General features: G+C 32.6%; 1 protein-coding gene and 1 long non-coding RNA gene across 3 annotated transcripts; one reads left to right on the top strand and one right to left on the bottom strand.

The window, feature by feature from the left end:
• Nucleotides 1–2,002: 2,002 nt before the first annotated feature.
• Nucleotides 2,003–8,147, bottom strand: LOC130649021 (transcription factor Sox-9-like). 2 transcript variants are annotated; one of them, XM_057455211.1, is made up of 3 exons: nucleotides 8,005–8,147; nucleotides 4,405–4,528; nucleotides 2,003–3,468 (listed from the first exon to the last, which is right to left on the bottom strand). In XM_057455211.1, the coding sequence occupies exons 1-3, from the start codon at nucleotides 8,023–8,025 to the stop codon at nucleotides 2,117–2,119; spliced, it is 1,497 nt and encodes a 498-aa protein (XP_057311194.1). In that variant the 5' UTR covers nucleotides 8,026–8,147; the 3' UTR covers nucleotides 2,003–2,116. The 2 variants fall into 2 exon arrangements, with proteins under 2 accessions (XP_057311194.1, XP_057311195.1); XM_057455212.1 differs by lacking the exons at nucleotides 4,405–4,528; nucleotides 8,005–8,147 and adding an exon at nucleotides 3,923–4,304.
• Nucleotides 8,148–8,329: 182 nt separating this feature from the next.
• Nucleotides 8,330–9,915, top strand: LOC130649022 (uncharacterized). Its single transcript, XR_008982993.1, has 2 exons — nucleotides 8,330–8,418; nucleotides 8,540–9,915. It is a non-coding gene; the product is annotated as an uncharacterized LOC130649022 (long non-coding RNA).
• The last annotated feature ends 4,845 nt before the right edge of the window (nucleotides 9,916–14,760 follow it).

Here is a 14,760-nt window from a genome sequence, read left to right as displayed (position 1 = left end):
CATAGTTATGTTTCGTTCGGAAAAATAGATTCTCTTATGGAACATAACAGAATATGCTTTAACCATTTATGCAACTTTACAACGATGGAACTTCCTTTGTAAAATGACCGGAACGAAAGCACAAAAAATTAAAAAGTGACAATCTGACTTAAGTTTATTTTTGTTATATAATTCTGTTAAGATGGTAGATAATAAAATTACTGTGGCGATATATTCTTCTAATTTTTACCCTCTTGCCAAAAATTTTTCGCGTTCCAAAGACGTTAGTTGCATATATCATTTGGTTAATTACAGTTTTGAAATTATGCAACATACTTTTTCAAGATGTAAATACATCAGGTAAGACAGAGCCGGGCTTCCCACAATAATTTGGACGGAGGTCATAATTTAGCTTATCTTCCCTTACACACTTAAAGAAACTATTTTCCTATTTGTCGTGACATTTTTTTCCCCTTATTTGCATTAAGCTTGGAACAATAACTAAAAAGATAATAAAATAGAATACCTTGCACGTGCATATATATATTTATGCCCTTAATTCAGGATGCTGTTTGAAGTTTTACGTGCGTGTCATGTTAAATGGAACCATCAGGGATTCTATTAAAACCCCAATCAGTATATTGCCTTGTACGTGATAAAATTTCTGTGCACTAATCAAAGATAGCGATGCGTGGAAATTAATTTTAGATATTACCTCAGATAAAATGTACGCTATGTTTTTAACCACTTGAAGTGATATAATATTATTTTTTTGTTTTTACGTGTCAAGAGCCTATTTAATGTCAAGGATTTTCCTTTTTTTGGTGCCTTAAGATGTTCTAAACACTTCTTATGTGAATCTGCGGACACTAAAGGCATCTCACATGTTTTTAACACCTAACGATGCATTTAAAATATTTGAAAATATGTGATTGATTAAGTAAAAAATGCTTGGAAATTTAAATACAAAGCGGATATAAGGTCCATACTCTGCAAGTTTTAGAGACTGTTATAATGAAGGCTGGATTTGTTATGACAAACTAGCTTTACGGAAAATTGAATTAGTGAGACAAGTCAAGAATAAAAGAAGGAGAACATACATCGATAACAATCTTGAAATTGACTAACCGCTAATCCCAAATCTAAACTGCAGCCCTAATTGAGTTACTTCACAATCAAATTATCAAACTTATTAAATTCCTTTTTGTGAATGTAAAACTTCGTCGTATATTCACATCATGGTCTTGCTGTCTCATTTGCTTTTGTATATCTGAGCAATACTTTGAAAAATTGATTACGCCTTGAAATTAAGTTCAACTGTATTTTGCATACCTAAGAAATGAACACCGATGCCAAACATTTCTTCAAGTAATTCAAAATGTTATAACTTTCATGGAAAACATGAAAGACGCATACTTTACCGACCTGCAAAGTATTCAATTTATCTTGTGCGTCATCCTGAAATATCAGTTGTTTTATCTCAAGATACAGCTGGAAAGTTAATCTTTTTTAACCGATCGCAATGCAATGTCACACGCATGCTCTCCACACATGGCGTTGTTGTCAACATAAAACACAATTTTCTTTGTTTACAAATATTTTACTTGTTTAATAGTTTACAAGGGCTACAATAAGCGTATTTATACTATGAATAATCGAGACAATTAACAGGAAAATAAATTCTTGTGTTTTATAACGTGTTTAAATTAAAAGTTTCGCTACTTGTAAAATCAATCAAGACTTAACTTTGTTGTAAGAAAAATCACTGTTTCTTTAATATTACCAGGAAGAAAAATGGCTTCTATTAAGAAGATCAGAGGGATAGTATTAATATTTCATCTTAAATTTCTTTAAAATCATGAGGAACTAGAAAAACTAGCAAAGTTTAAAATATAGACAACGTGTCCTTAAATAGCCTTTTCTTCAACAAACACACTGAAATTATTCTAACTATCCCGTTAGATAGTATTAAAAATCTGGCCAGCCAGTGTTTCCTGTTCGATTCAAAAATTAGCGTTTAAAATAACTTTATGAAAGAATTATTTAACCATAAAATAGGGTAAAAATACAATAATAATAATATAGAAAACTATACATTAAACGTAGAATAACCAAAAGCATTTTCAGTATGAAAATATTAAATTCTATTATACACAGTTGTTGGAAACGAACTATTTGGAAAGAGTTCTGGTGTCCACCCTAAAGGGGATTGTTGTTGTGGCTGCTGCTGCTGCTGCTGCTGTTGTTGTTGTTGTTGTTGTTGTGGATGCATTTGTTGATTGTAGGAATTGTAGGATGTGTAAACAGGCAAATTGTTGGTATTGTTGTTATTTATAAGGTCTATTGTTTGTTGATTGAATGCGCTACCATTACTGTACAAATAATTTTGCTGATTTGAGCAAGGTAGGTTTTTAGCTGCATCGAGCAAGTAAGCCATGGGTTGATGTGCAGTAAAGTCTATTAGTCCTTGGGAAGTTAAGCTCGACCTTTGTGTATTCTGCAGACTTCCAGTCCCGTTTGTATTTTTCATGCTTGGGGGGAAACTGATGCTTCTTGAAACAGAAGTATTGTTTATAGTATAAGGGTTGTACCTGCCATTGTTTCTACTCATGCGTGAATACACTGGAGATGGTAGCTGATTCTGCATAAAAGAGGATTGTGTCATCTCCTCGAACTGCTGCAGTTTATTCAGGGGGTTAAAATGACTACTCTGCTGTGGAGTAGTCTGCGTTTGACTGTACACCGATGTTTGAAAATCTGTCCATTTTGGAATGTTCTCCATGCAAGTTGTCATGGAAACGTTCTGTGAAGCACATGGCAAATACTGTTCTAAGTCACTGACTTCAACACTCATTTGATTTTTATTGATGTCAACAATATTCTCCTTTATAAATGAGTTTAACGAAACATTTGGAAGATCTAAGGCTTCAATGTCATCGTCTTTTGTCGGAGAAACCGAATCGGGGTATCGAGATGTATCGTTGGATCGGACTTCTTTCGGACTAAAGGGATTATTCGAGGAACATGAAGATTTTGGACTAAACTCTTGATAAGGACTCATTTGAGGGCTCTCGGATGAATCAGACATACTACCGCAGTTCTTCTTCAAAGGTAATGTTTCTCCTTTAATAACACGTAATAAATCGGAAGCCGTAATTTCAGCTTCGTTGTTATCAGGAGATCCATCTTTTGAGTTTTTCTTCCGTCTTGGTTGGTATTTATAATCGGGATGATCTTGTTTATGTTTCAAACGCAATCGTTCAGCTTCATCCATGAACGGTTTCTTCTCTTCCTCGTTCAACATACGCCATAACTTCCCTAATGTTTTGCTGAGTTCAGCATTATGTAAATGCGGGTATTGGTCAGCAAGCTTCCTCCTCGCGGCCTGCGCCCACACCATAAAAGCGTTCATTGGGCGTTTGACATGAGACCGTGACCGGCTTGGTGCTCCTGCTCGAATAGGCATTGGTACTAAAGTCCAGTCGTAACCTGGAAATAAAAACAATATTTATATAATTATGTGAGAATACAAATCAAGCACAGAAATGTTGAATATGCACGACATTAATTTTAAGTTTTATCCCTTGATCTGTTGATATTTAACTAACATCAACTTTTTGACGCGTGGATAAAAGACCTAATTAGCGAATTAGTAAAAAAATTGGTTCAAGGTTGAAGTTAGTTAGTTAATTAGTTAATGATGTAAAAAACAAATGTAGCCTAAGAGCAATATACCATCTTATATTCGTATACATATTCCAGGTAATTTTCCAAAACCACATAAAATTATTAGCTGAGTAAATGACTCAAATAAAAAAATGAAAAAAAACAATGCACGCATAACTAGTCAGCATTGCGAAGAGTTAAATACAAGGGTGTCCAAACACACCTGTGTAATTAACTTTTAAATTTCCATTTGTATTGTCATACGTAAAGTACCTACCGTTAGTCATTAGTATAACTCTCTGACAACCTTATTCACCGCTGTCTTGTTACGAAGTGAAAAAGATGGCAATTATATTTGATATGTAGACATTGCTAATTATGCAGTCATTTTTTTGACGTCATTGCATCACGTTGCAATTAGTAGTGGTATTAATTTACTTTTTTTGCAAAATACACATGCGGACGTAATTTGAAAAGCAGTCGGCATGATCCTCCCACTCGCCTTAAGGTAATCAGCCATAACTAAATTAGTGGAGACAGATTTCAAAAATTTCAGCGATTCCGCCAACTTCTACGTCCATCAAAATGAAATGTCATTAAATGTCAAGCACGCTAATTAATCAAGTTTTTGGTCTTAATTAATCTGTTTTTTTGTGATTCAGTTTTTAAATTTTTATCCTGTTTGGAATTATTTTTTCAAGCATTAGATTCCCTTCCAATTTGTTATTTGGTATAAACATTGCATAACAAGTGATTTACCTTTCAAAACTGAATTAACAGCATTCGTGATGTCATCACTCGTGTTATCGTCTACCGGCTTTTTATGTTCCGATGATGATTGTTCTGACATGGCTACCATGCTATTGTCAAAATCTGTAATATTCTAAAATCAAAGCAGTTATTGCATCAACAAAAATTCAAGATACAATTTCGTGCAATTTTTACATGAAAGGGTATGTACTAAATGAAAAAATGCGGCGTCATTAGGAGGCTCTTAATTTTTTATGATTTCTATCTCGCATTTTTGTTTTTTAGTTAGTTAGTTTGTTTGTTTTTAGGTGGATCTAGATTATTGCTTTATCATCATTTTGGATCAGGGTGTGAGATACAGAAAAAGAAAAAGAGATAATAATTTCAACCATTAATTTATCTTTTTTAAGGAAAACAATTTTTTTTCTTTTACTTTATTTTTTTTTACTATATAGTTTATATTCTGAGTTTTAACTTAGTTAGTATCCGATGTCCGAAATGAATAGTTGTAATATAAATTTATTAAATTAAGGAAGATTCCATTTTCGTGCCAGGCTGCACATTTCATCAATTCTCACACTAGTTCCAGACCTCCGGTGTCTCGAAGGTCAGCTAATACAATTGTTTTTTCTTAGTACTTTGGAACAGTCTAGTAAATCGAATTTTTATTATTTTATAATGACACGATAATCGATGGAAACACTAAAAATGTTAGTATAAATAACATCTAGTGATCACACGTTCTAAGAAAATAAGGAAAGGGCGTTCGTAAATAAAAATTCTTTTTACGCAACGCGGCTCATTATTGGTAAACTATACATCCTGAAGCTGTCTACTATGTCTTTAGTATTTTGCGGAATGTAGTATTGGCTATTGCCGCCATTATGAATAAACACATTTCCGTTTATAATTATGCGTGGGAGTACATTAAAGTATACAAATGTAAGAAATTAATTAATGCAGATTATATACGATAACATTATAATAAATTAACATGAATTTCCATCTCATTTAGGTCGCATATTGCTAAGCAACAGACTGATGGAAATTAAATGGATTTTATGCTGACGTAACATAAACTGAATAAGTGAGGCAAAATGCTTTAAAATGCCTGTAAAACAATTGCGAAATATGAGAATTTTATAAGAGTTCTTTTATAAAACTTATTTATTCATTTCACACAACAGAACTCAAAGTAAACAATTTCACTTTTACAACAAAACATCGTGGTAACCTTTGCAAAGATCTGACCCTCAACAAAGCTTATTTAAGTGGAAATACGCTAACTGGTTGGAGCATCCCTGTTTAAGAAAAAAAGTACTTTTGCCACAACTTATTGTCACGCTCAGCACTGGTTGACTGACGAACAAAAATGAGTACTGAGAACGAGGTTGCGCTTTTGTTCCTATCAAATTATGATACGATACTTTAACTTATATTCTCAATATCAAATGTTAATATTACAAAAGTTTTTCGCTTCATTAAAAAGTTCCCTAAGAGAAAGACTCGAATAGCGGCCTTTCACAGGTATGAACAAAATTAAAGCTTGAAAAAACATGGCTGTAAATTGTTAGTCACAGAACATTTTTTATATATTTAAATATATAACAAATCCTTAAGTAAAGAAACCTCTTCGTAATACACAGCCTCGATAACAAAAAATTAAAGACGTTTCAGGTTCCACAATAACTTAGCACACCTATTCATTTTGTACCTCTTAGTGGTGGGGCTTATATAAGGGGCGCTGATTTAAGATTGGCGTCATTTCAGAAAATTACAGCTACGCCACGTCAAAAGTATATACTGTAACTAAAAAAACGTGGCGGCATGTCGCTGGTAACTTATACATTCTTATAATTACCATTATTGTGATATCACTCTGGTTTCTTCGCTTTTTGATAATAGACTACAACATTAAAGAGCGACAAAGAGGTCTGGAAACGAGATTGAGCAATGACAGTTTTCGCTATCAGATATTTTTGTAAGATAACTTTTATTGCAAATTTCATTTTATTGATATATTTCATGACTGATGATGACTGCAAGACAAAGTATGCCATGTGTAGTCACCCTGTTCTAAATGGTCATATAAATGACGTAATGTCATCAGTATTAGAAGTAAATAAATACAAGGTTGACAGTGAATCAGCCATGTTTATTAAAGATAATTTTTTTGCGAAAAGTCATCAAGCAAATAAAAATAATAACAATAACACAAAAATAGATATTTGTTTTTCTTTCTTAAATCATGAAAATTTGCACCTTAGGTGTAAAATCGCTGACTTTGAGTTCAAGTATAGGTATAAACACACGGTGGGCTTTCTTTTCTCTATCCCGCCGCACAAAAGTTTAGGTAACATGTTTTAGTTGATGTACGCAGTTTTCCCGGCAGAGCAGATAATTTGCTGACGGACGACCCATGGTATTAGCCTCAGGTCAACGACTAGTATTTTCATTATTAACCATATTTTGTCTGTTAAAAATGGCTGTAAGCAACTTTATTCGACAACCCTGCAGATTGATACATTACGCTGACAGTCAAACCCGTAGATTATTCTAGGGGGTAACGACTATATAGAATAAGAAAAAGAAAATGATGATAAAAAATTAAAGAAAATAAAGCATGTAAACCTGCTCCAAAGCTTGTGCCACCATCTTAGTAAAATGCTTTAGCTATCTGTTATCACTGAGGAGAGAAAGTCAATCAGTGAAACATATAAATCTAGAGAAGGATTTCTATTGGTAGAACAATTCTTCTGATATTTGACATTGGTGGTCGATTGCCTCAAATTTGAAGGGGAAGGTCGCATTCGTGCTACGTCTTGATGACAGGCTCAAATATTATTTTTTTGTGTGTGTGTCATATATTAAAAGTATTAAAAATCAATAATGTGACATTTCATTTGCGTTTTTTTTTTGCTTTTTATCTACAATGTCGTATCTTCTTTCTGTTGTATAACTTTATAAGCTATCTTTCCACTACTAAAATTTATCAGGGGAAAAAAAAAATAGGTTCCAGATTATTCTTATATTATATTCTCGATATTTTTTTTAATCTATGGGGATCAAATTTAATGCGACTATATATAGATTCGTGCGCCTGTAACGCGTGAGTGCTAAAAATGTGTCATTTTTGAGTGACAGCTTTTGTGAATGTAAACTTCAGATCTCGTTAGAACCAACTTCGTGCCAAGGTTTTTTTTGATATAGTTAGACGGAAGGTATATCCAAATATAAAGAATCTAACAAGCCTTGGAGACAGGGTTGTTTTAGGTGGAAATAATAAACTGGAATTACAATAAATATGAACTTTGGAGATAAGTTGCATTTTGATTATTTGCTTATTTATTAAGTAGAGAGAGATAACGTTGCACCACAGACCGTTATTATGTAGGATCTGTAACCTTTGCGTCATCGACAAGTGTCAAAAAATGGGTTTTAAAAATGGTGTACACAGCTGTGGTTAATCAAAGAGACAATAAAATTGAGTAAACATAAAATAAACTTCCAGCCATGCAATTTAAATCGTGTTTGTAAATACACAAATAAAAAGCGCGCGAAAACAAGGTTGATATATCATACTTTAAAAGAAAATATATAAGTACTTACAGCTAAAATTGCTATCCCCATAAGTAAAAAAAAAAAATTAGGTTTGCATAAAACGCAAGTAAATTTGTGTTTATATTCTCTTATAACGAGAAACGATTCCTTTTTTCTGAATTATTAGACATTCAATTTATCGTTCCAGCCGATAAACGAAAACCTGTTATTTGAATACACCGAAAAAATCACGACGACTTTTATAGACAAATTTATCATTTCCGGAGATAAACAAACTATCTCTATATTTGGTAAGAAAATAGGAAAAACAGAAAAGCTTGAGTACTACACTAATCCGAACATTCTTAAGGGCCTTAACACATTAAAACAGTTTCGTACATCATCATGACTCACACTACCATGTGTGTATATGGTGGAAAAAGTTTAATTTAATTTACCAAAAACAAAGATCTTTCGATACCAGTAAGTCATTTTCAAGTAGGGGAAATTTTAACAGTGGTGCGTTATAAAAATTATAATGTTTCATAAACATTAAAATTAGTTTCCATGGTAATGAGTGACATAATTTTTGTCTTTTTTTCAGTTCTGCAGTTGATATGGCAATAGTATCGATAATATGATCATAAAATTTTCATTTATCAAAATGGCTTTGACTTGATATATAAATATGTACATACTTATCCGTTAAAGATACAAGGTTTTATTTGGTTAAAAATTTGTTAGGTACAAAAGTAATTTTATCTTGTTTTATTATAAAGAACTTCCTAAAAGCAACTTCATTTCCAGCGCTTGTTGTCTAAGTGTAGCTAATCAATAGCGCTGGGAACAAGGTTGGCTTAGATGGTGAACATCTTAAGAACATATTTTTAGTCTTTAAAGTGCAAAAATCTAAGAACAATCATGAGATATTTTTTCGTGTAATAATAAAAAGACCGTTGGATTTCCAATGTTCCTAAATTATTTACTACTACGTGTCTATGTATCAGAATTCTATTTTTGAAAGCATTCGAAATATAACTTTTGACCTGTTCCGAAATATACGAACTGAAAACGATTAAGTATATTTATGTGGTGGGATTAATGAAAATATATTTTTCCCCCAAGTTCATAATCTGACTTCACCAGCAAACAACATGATATCATATTCTTTTTAGACAGTTTAATCAGACATTAACCTTAAAGTGCAACGTGTAAGCACAGCTTTAACATATTAAATATTGACATGCAAAAAATGTGTCATGCTAGCCTTTATTATTCTATTAATTTTTTAAACAGAAGAATGGCTGCGACTTTACTTTATCAGATGAGCCATCGATTACTATCTCACATGCGTAGGCCCAATCAAATAGGCGTTGAGGGGCAGCGGAAGTCCCAGCTCAATTTAAAAATATATATATATATATTTTTTATACATATTATAAAATTTATATACATAAATTTTATATACATATATATAAAATATATATGTATATATTAAAATAATGACATCAGTTAGGTAAAAAAAAAAAATATGAAAGAAAGACAGAAAGAATGGCTAAATATTTTAATTAATTGTTTCAATAGCCCTCCAACGCTTCTTTTTTCTTTTTATTACATTAAATGAAACAGCATCGAAAAGAATATTAAAAATGATTCAGCCCTTATTAAGCTTAAAGCAAGTTAACTCCCCCATACATGAGGGATAAAGTCATTCAAATAGATTAGACCGCGATATGCTATAGTGAAAAACAGGCAACCTTCTTATCGAAGTTTTGTCACCTTTTAAAAATTTCTTCACTTGGGTCTAACAATGTTTAATCCTAGATGGTGCATCGTTTTTATTATTTTTAGTTTATTGGTTAGTCTGGTGCGCCAATCAAAATTGTTATCACGCTTGTCGTCGTATGAAATTGACATGACTTTGAATACAAGGAAAGTCTCATGATTTTTAAATTTGTTTATGCCCTATGTTTTTAATAATTCACTTTAGAATGGCTCTTACTTACAAGTTGCTTCGTTCTTTGAAGAGTTAAAGTCTTAAGTTGCTTGTGTTGTTTATATAAGCAATATGAGCAAGCATTTATAAAATAGTCCTCGCTTGACGAATAAGATTCTTTCGCCTAAACGTATCTATCTTCGAAAACTATACTGTATACTATCAGGTATAAAATGATATAAATGTTTCTAACTGTTCATAAAAAAATTACGACAGATGGATAATAAAACATCCGACTCAAGAACTTAATAAAACTTCCAAAATATTGAATTCCTACATAAAGTTGCTAAATTATTTCATACTATGATAAAAAACTAAATTTAAATGGAAAATCAAAGAATTCAACGGGTTATAATCAAAACCATTTACAGTTATCTGGAGAAAATTTGGTTGTACTGTACTGGTTGTACTGAGATGTATTGTCAAAAAGGGATTAAACTACACCCATCCTGGGTTCCTTTTACTCTCCGGCAACAATAATAGGGATAAAGAAAAGATACTTAGGATACTAATGCTGACTTAAGTAATTTACTTCATCAGTGTGGCGGAAAATTCTTGATGTCGAGCAAGCAAGCAATCTCGTGTGGCGAGTATTCGCATGCGATGAGTAACTTCAATCACGGGTTGCAAGTGTAATAAACGCAGAGAGTAAATAGAAAATAAGTTTTCCAGTCATGCAATTTAGATCGCCTTTTGTTAGTTGTTTTTCTGATTTATATTTTGCCATGTTATTCCTAAAGGTTCTTCGTATCATAGACGTATGAAAATTTGAAAGGGTATGAAATGGCGTTAAAGGAGACAAGAATTAGTAACAAGAATTGGAGTAAGAAGAATCTAATGCGATTTTATTTTTATTTTGTTCTTTTATTTTTATACTCAAACAGATGTGTTCAATACTATAGTAAATATATACTTTAAAGGAAGAAACTTTCGCTGGAAGAAAGTTTCGCGGTTCGGAAGAACCGCAAAAATTTTGCATATCGCGGGAAAAAACTTTCGCGGACGAGCAATTTGGAATTTTTTTACGGGGAAAAACTTTCGCGGACGAACAATTTGGATTTTTTTTACGGGAAAAAACTTTCGCGGATCGATAATGAAGTATTAAAAAACAATATAAAACAAGGGATATGAATGTTGTAATTATTTTATATAAAAAAAGTAGAATATAATATTCTTAGTCTATGATTATAATTTCTTCGCAATCTTCCGAAATTTCATCAGCCTTTTAAATGAAAATTATTTTTTCGTTGACAAAAATTACAAAAATTATTGTTCTGCTTCTTTATCACCTTTGTTATAGTTTCTAAGCCTTTCTTCTCAACGCCATTTCTACAGACAACGATACTTGTTTTTTGCTTTTACTGAGTTAGTTAAATACAATTAACATAAAAAGCCTTCACTGGAAACTAAATTTACAAAACAATTCGCGGGAAAAACTTTCGCGGACAACACGTTTTAGAAAAATTCGCGGGAAAAACTTTCTTCCTTTAAAGTAACACTAGCCATAAGCATATAGCTTGTTCACACACGCGAAAAAAAACCGTTTAAAAAAATCATATTTTTGCAAAACTTTCACCTTACCTTTCGTTGACCTCCGATCCTCAAGAATGAAATAGTAATTGTTTAAAACTTATATATAAGATAGCTAGTAACGATTCGAAAGTAATCATTTACGCAAATACCTATTTTTTGGGTGGACACAACAAGTCAAAAATACACATTCCAATGCTACTCGTGTTTGTGTTAGAATCTTAAAACAAACAAATGACATGTTTACATAAATTATTTGCTCACGGACGATATGTCTAACTGCTTGACTTTTCGTACGCTAAACAATAGGTGAATATTTTTGACGATGTTGTGAGTTTCCAAAGACATGTTCCGGTCTTAACCGCAAATCTTCATCTGCACATAGCCAAACCACAAGCTTGAAAATGCATCCCCTTGTATAGTTCTTTTCTCCTTTGCCTGAACAATCGAACTCGTAAGAGAATTTTTTCTATCTTCAAAGTAACGAATACATTAATACTTAAAGTTTCTTAATATCTACAAGAGCTTGCACTTTTGCAGTAAAAATAATTATGGGAGAAAATTATAAAGTGTATGAAAACTGCGAAAGTCATTAGTCGAAATTTTGCATAATTGACTTCTATACATAAAGTAGCAACCTCGAGTAGATGATATTACTTAAGAAATAAAGCATTAATGCATTAAAACCGGAAAAGAAGAAGTTGATTGTGGTAAACATACAATTTGGTTCCACAAAAGGGGACAGAGTATAACAGGCTGGGTGAGCAAGGTCAGTGAGTTTAGAAATTTCCTGACATTTTAAATTTTTAAACGTTGGAAAGTCTTATAATGTTCGGATGAACACCAAAGTTTTGAGCTTTCACAGCTTTCAAAATATCTAATTACATGGTAGATATGTTTTCATGAAAAAAAATATTTTTTATAGGAAACAAATTGCTTACACAGCCAAAAACCACACAATAAGCATTCCTGTAAGCCATTAACGTATAAATCTTTGTTAAACGAGTTCATTAAGCAAGTCTGCCCCAAAAAAAGACAAGCGAGAGGGAATACATAGCCTTCTTAATAAAAACATCAGTACCCTACAACATATAGCTAATTCTCGGAAAACTTGTAAACTTTGTTGGTAAACAAAGGATTTAAAAGACGTGAAAAGCCGTCAAAATAACACGCTGAGGATGGATTTAAAACAAATTTTCCGCTGTCTTTCTTTCGGTTTGATTTTCGGAAATTAAATTTTTGCTTACCTCACCACAAGCACGTTGTGAGTTTACATTCACGCAAATATGATGACGTAATGACTTGTCTATAGGCTAGGCAGACAAAAAGACCTTACATGATGAAATATTTTCACTGGGTTTGCCTTCCTATGACGTCACGAAGCGAAGTCCCTTGAGTATTTATATTACAAGCCACTATGTCTACCATATTTGGTACATAACGTGGTAAGAAACGTGGGTAAAGGTAAGACTTATTTTTAAACTGTGTTAATTTGATCGTAAGTAAGTAGTTGTTTGCTTGTAGAAAAATTTGCCTGTCGTACATATTTCGGGCAGCTCTATTTTTTATTTTTTTCTCTAGATTTAGCAACCATTTTGTACAAAATACGGTTATTATTACACTAGACTAGTTGTTAGCCTGCGGAAAAATCTAAGGACCGCCGGCTCTTAGATTTTTACCCTTCGAACTAAAGCTGCGAGCAACCATTTTGAACACACAACATTCGGGTATTATTAAAGAGACTAGTCTTTATCCCGTGGGAAAAATCACGGTTACGCCTGACGAACATATACCGGGTATCAGAGTTTCGCCCGTTGTTCATATTCCAGATATCTGTGTATTTCTAGCACGGTTATTAAACAAAATTACTGTTATTAATATAAGAGAGGGCAGGTAGCAATTACACAAAGTAAGTACTTTAGCATATATGTGTTTGGGCAAGTGTGAAAACAATGTAATTATGACAAGTTTATTCCCAAGTAGTGGAATGTAACTAACGGTACGAATTTTTACAAGGTCTAAGCAACAGTGTTGTTAAAAGTTCGCATCAAAAACAGTTTTAAAGTTTGGTATTTGCGCCATGATTTATGGTCTTTCTTTAATCAGCACGTGCATAGTTGTGTCTAGCTACGATGAAATCTGGATTTTGCATATAGACAAAACTATACCTGCAGTTACCATCGTTATTTAATCTTAAAAGTCACCTATTTAACCCTAATTGTACCGGAGTCTCTTTGACCGGGCGTGACTTTTGTTGTGCCATCTAATTTAGTGAAACATTTCCTTTCCAAAGAAAAATCTCAAAAAAGACGGAAGATTGGGCACTCAGAGAACATTTAATACGTGATTCTAAGTTCGAGTCAAAAGGTGAAGAAAGAAAAACAATCTTTCACTTTTCGGCTTTTATGGTAGCTAGTTATTGTATCTCCTTGAAAGAGTTACCCACATAGTCTAGCTTTTTTTTAAGAATCTTTGTCAACCAGATCAAAAAAAAAATATTCATCTATTCATCTAGGTAGGAACAGTCAACCTTATATACCAATACATGGGGCAGCTAGCTATTTAAAGATTGTGACGAGGTATGCTATTTTTTTCTGAAGAACATAGGGATTCGTACCTATGCTGTTATCACAGATTCCAAATAACTTCATATTTATAGAATTATTGAACACCTGATTTTACTAATAAGATAATACATAATAAATAACTAAAGAAAATAAATAATGATAAAGAAACAGTAAACGAGCATAAAAAATTGCATCCAACTTTTTAGCCACCCTTAACCTTTTCTATGCAAGCAAAACTTAATCAACTAATTAATCGATTTCCTTTTCCTTGCCTAAATTTTAGGGTTGATTTTTTAGATTTAAAGGGAGATAATGGATTTGAAAATACACTTTCACTTGTTTCTGTTTCCGCCGCGTGTAAAATTATTTTTCTTGAATTCTCAAAGTATGCAATTTCTCGACACAAGGGTATCAAATAAGACCTAAATTATTTCATAAAATGATGAGGCAGACTTAGATACTTTCTAGACCGAATTTTAGATTTCTGACGACGTCACGGAAAAAGTGATGATGTAAACAAAACGAATGACACCATTTCCTCCGATGCCATTCTAATATACTGTACTAACTTTAAACCCATTAGGGAAGCATGTCCAAAGTTAGAGAGATAAGGCAGAGTCAGGAATCTCGTTAGAAATAAGTTTTCGGGACAAGTAATGTACAGGATTATTATTAAAAGTTCCATTGAGATTGCCTTAAACCATTTAGGATAAGACTGACTCCCATAGTTCC

Source organism: Hydractinia symbiolongicarpus, chromosome 7 (assembly GCF_029227915.1).
Source record: "Hydractinia symbiolongicarpus strain clone_291-10 chromosome 7, HSymV2.1, whole genome shotgun sequence".
Lineage (NCBI taxonomy): Eukaryota > Metazoa > Cnidaria > Hydrozoa > Anthoathecata > Hydractiniidae > Hydractinia > Hydractinia symbiolongicarpus.
Note: the sequence above shows the minus strand (reverse complement) of the source record. Positions and strands in the feature narration are given on the sequence as shown.

Bases quoted from the DNA above. Each gene is read 5' to 3' on its own strand.
- LOC130649021 (XM_057455211.1), bottom strand. From the start codon at position 8,025: ATGGGGATAGCAATTTTAGCT. The intron at 4,529-8,004 runs GTAAGTACTTAT...CTTTGATTTTAG, and splicing joins TGGGGATAGCAATTTTAGCT to AATATTACAGATTTTGACAA. The intron at 3,469-4,404 runs GTAAATCACTTG...TTTTATTTCCAG, and splicing joins TGTTAATTCAGTTTTGAAAG to GTTACGACTGGACTTTAGTA.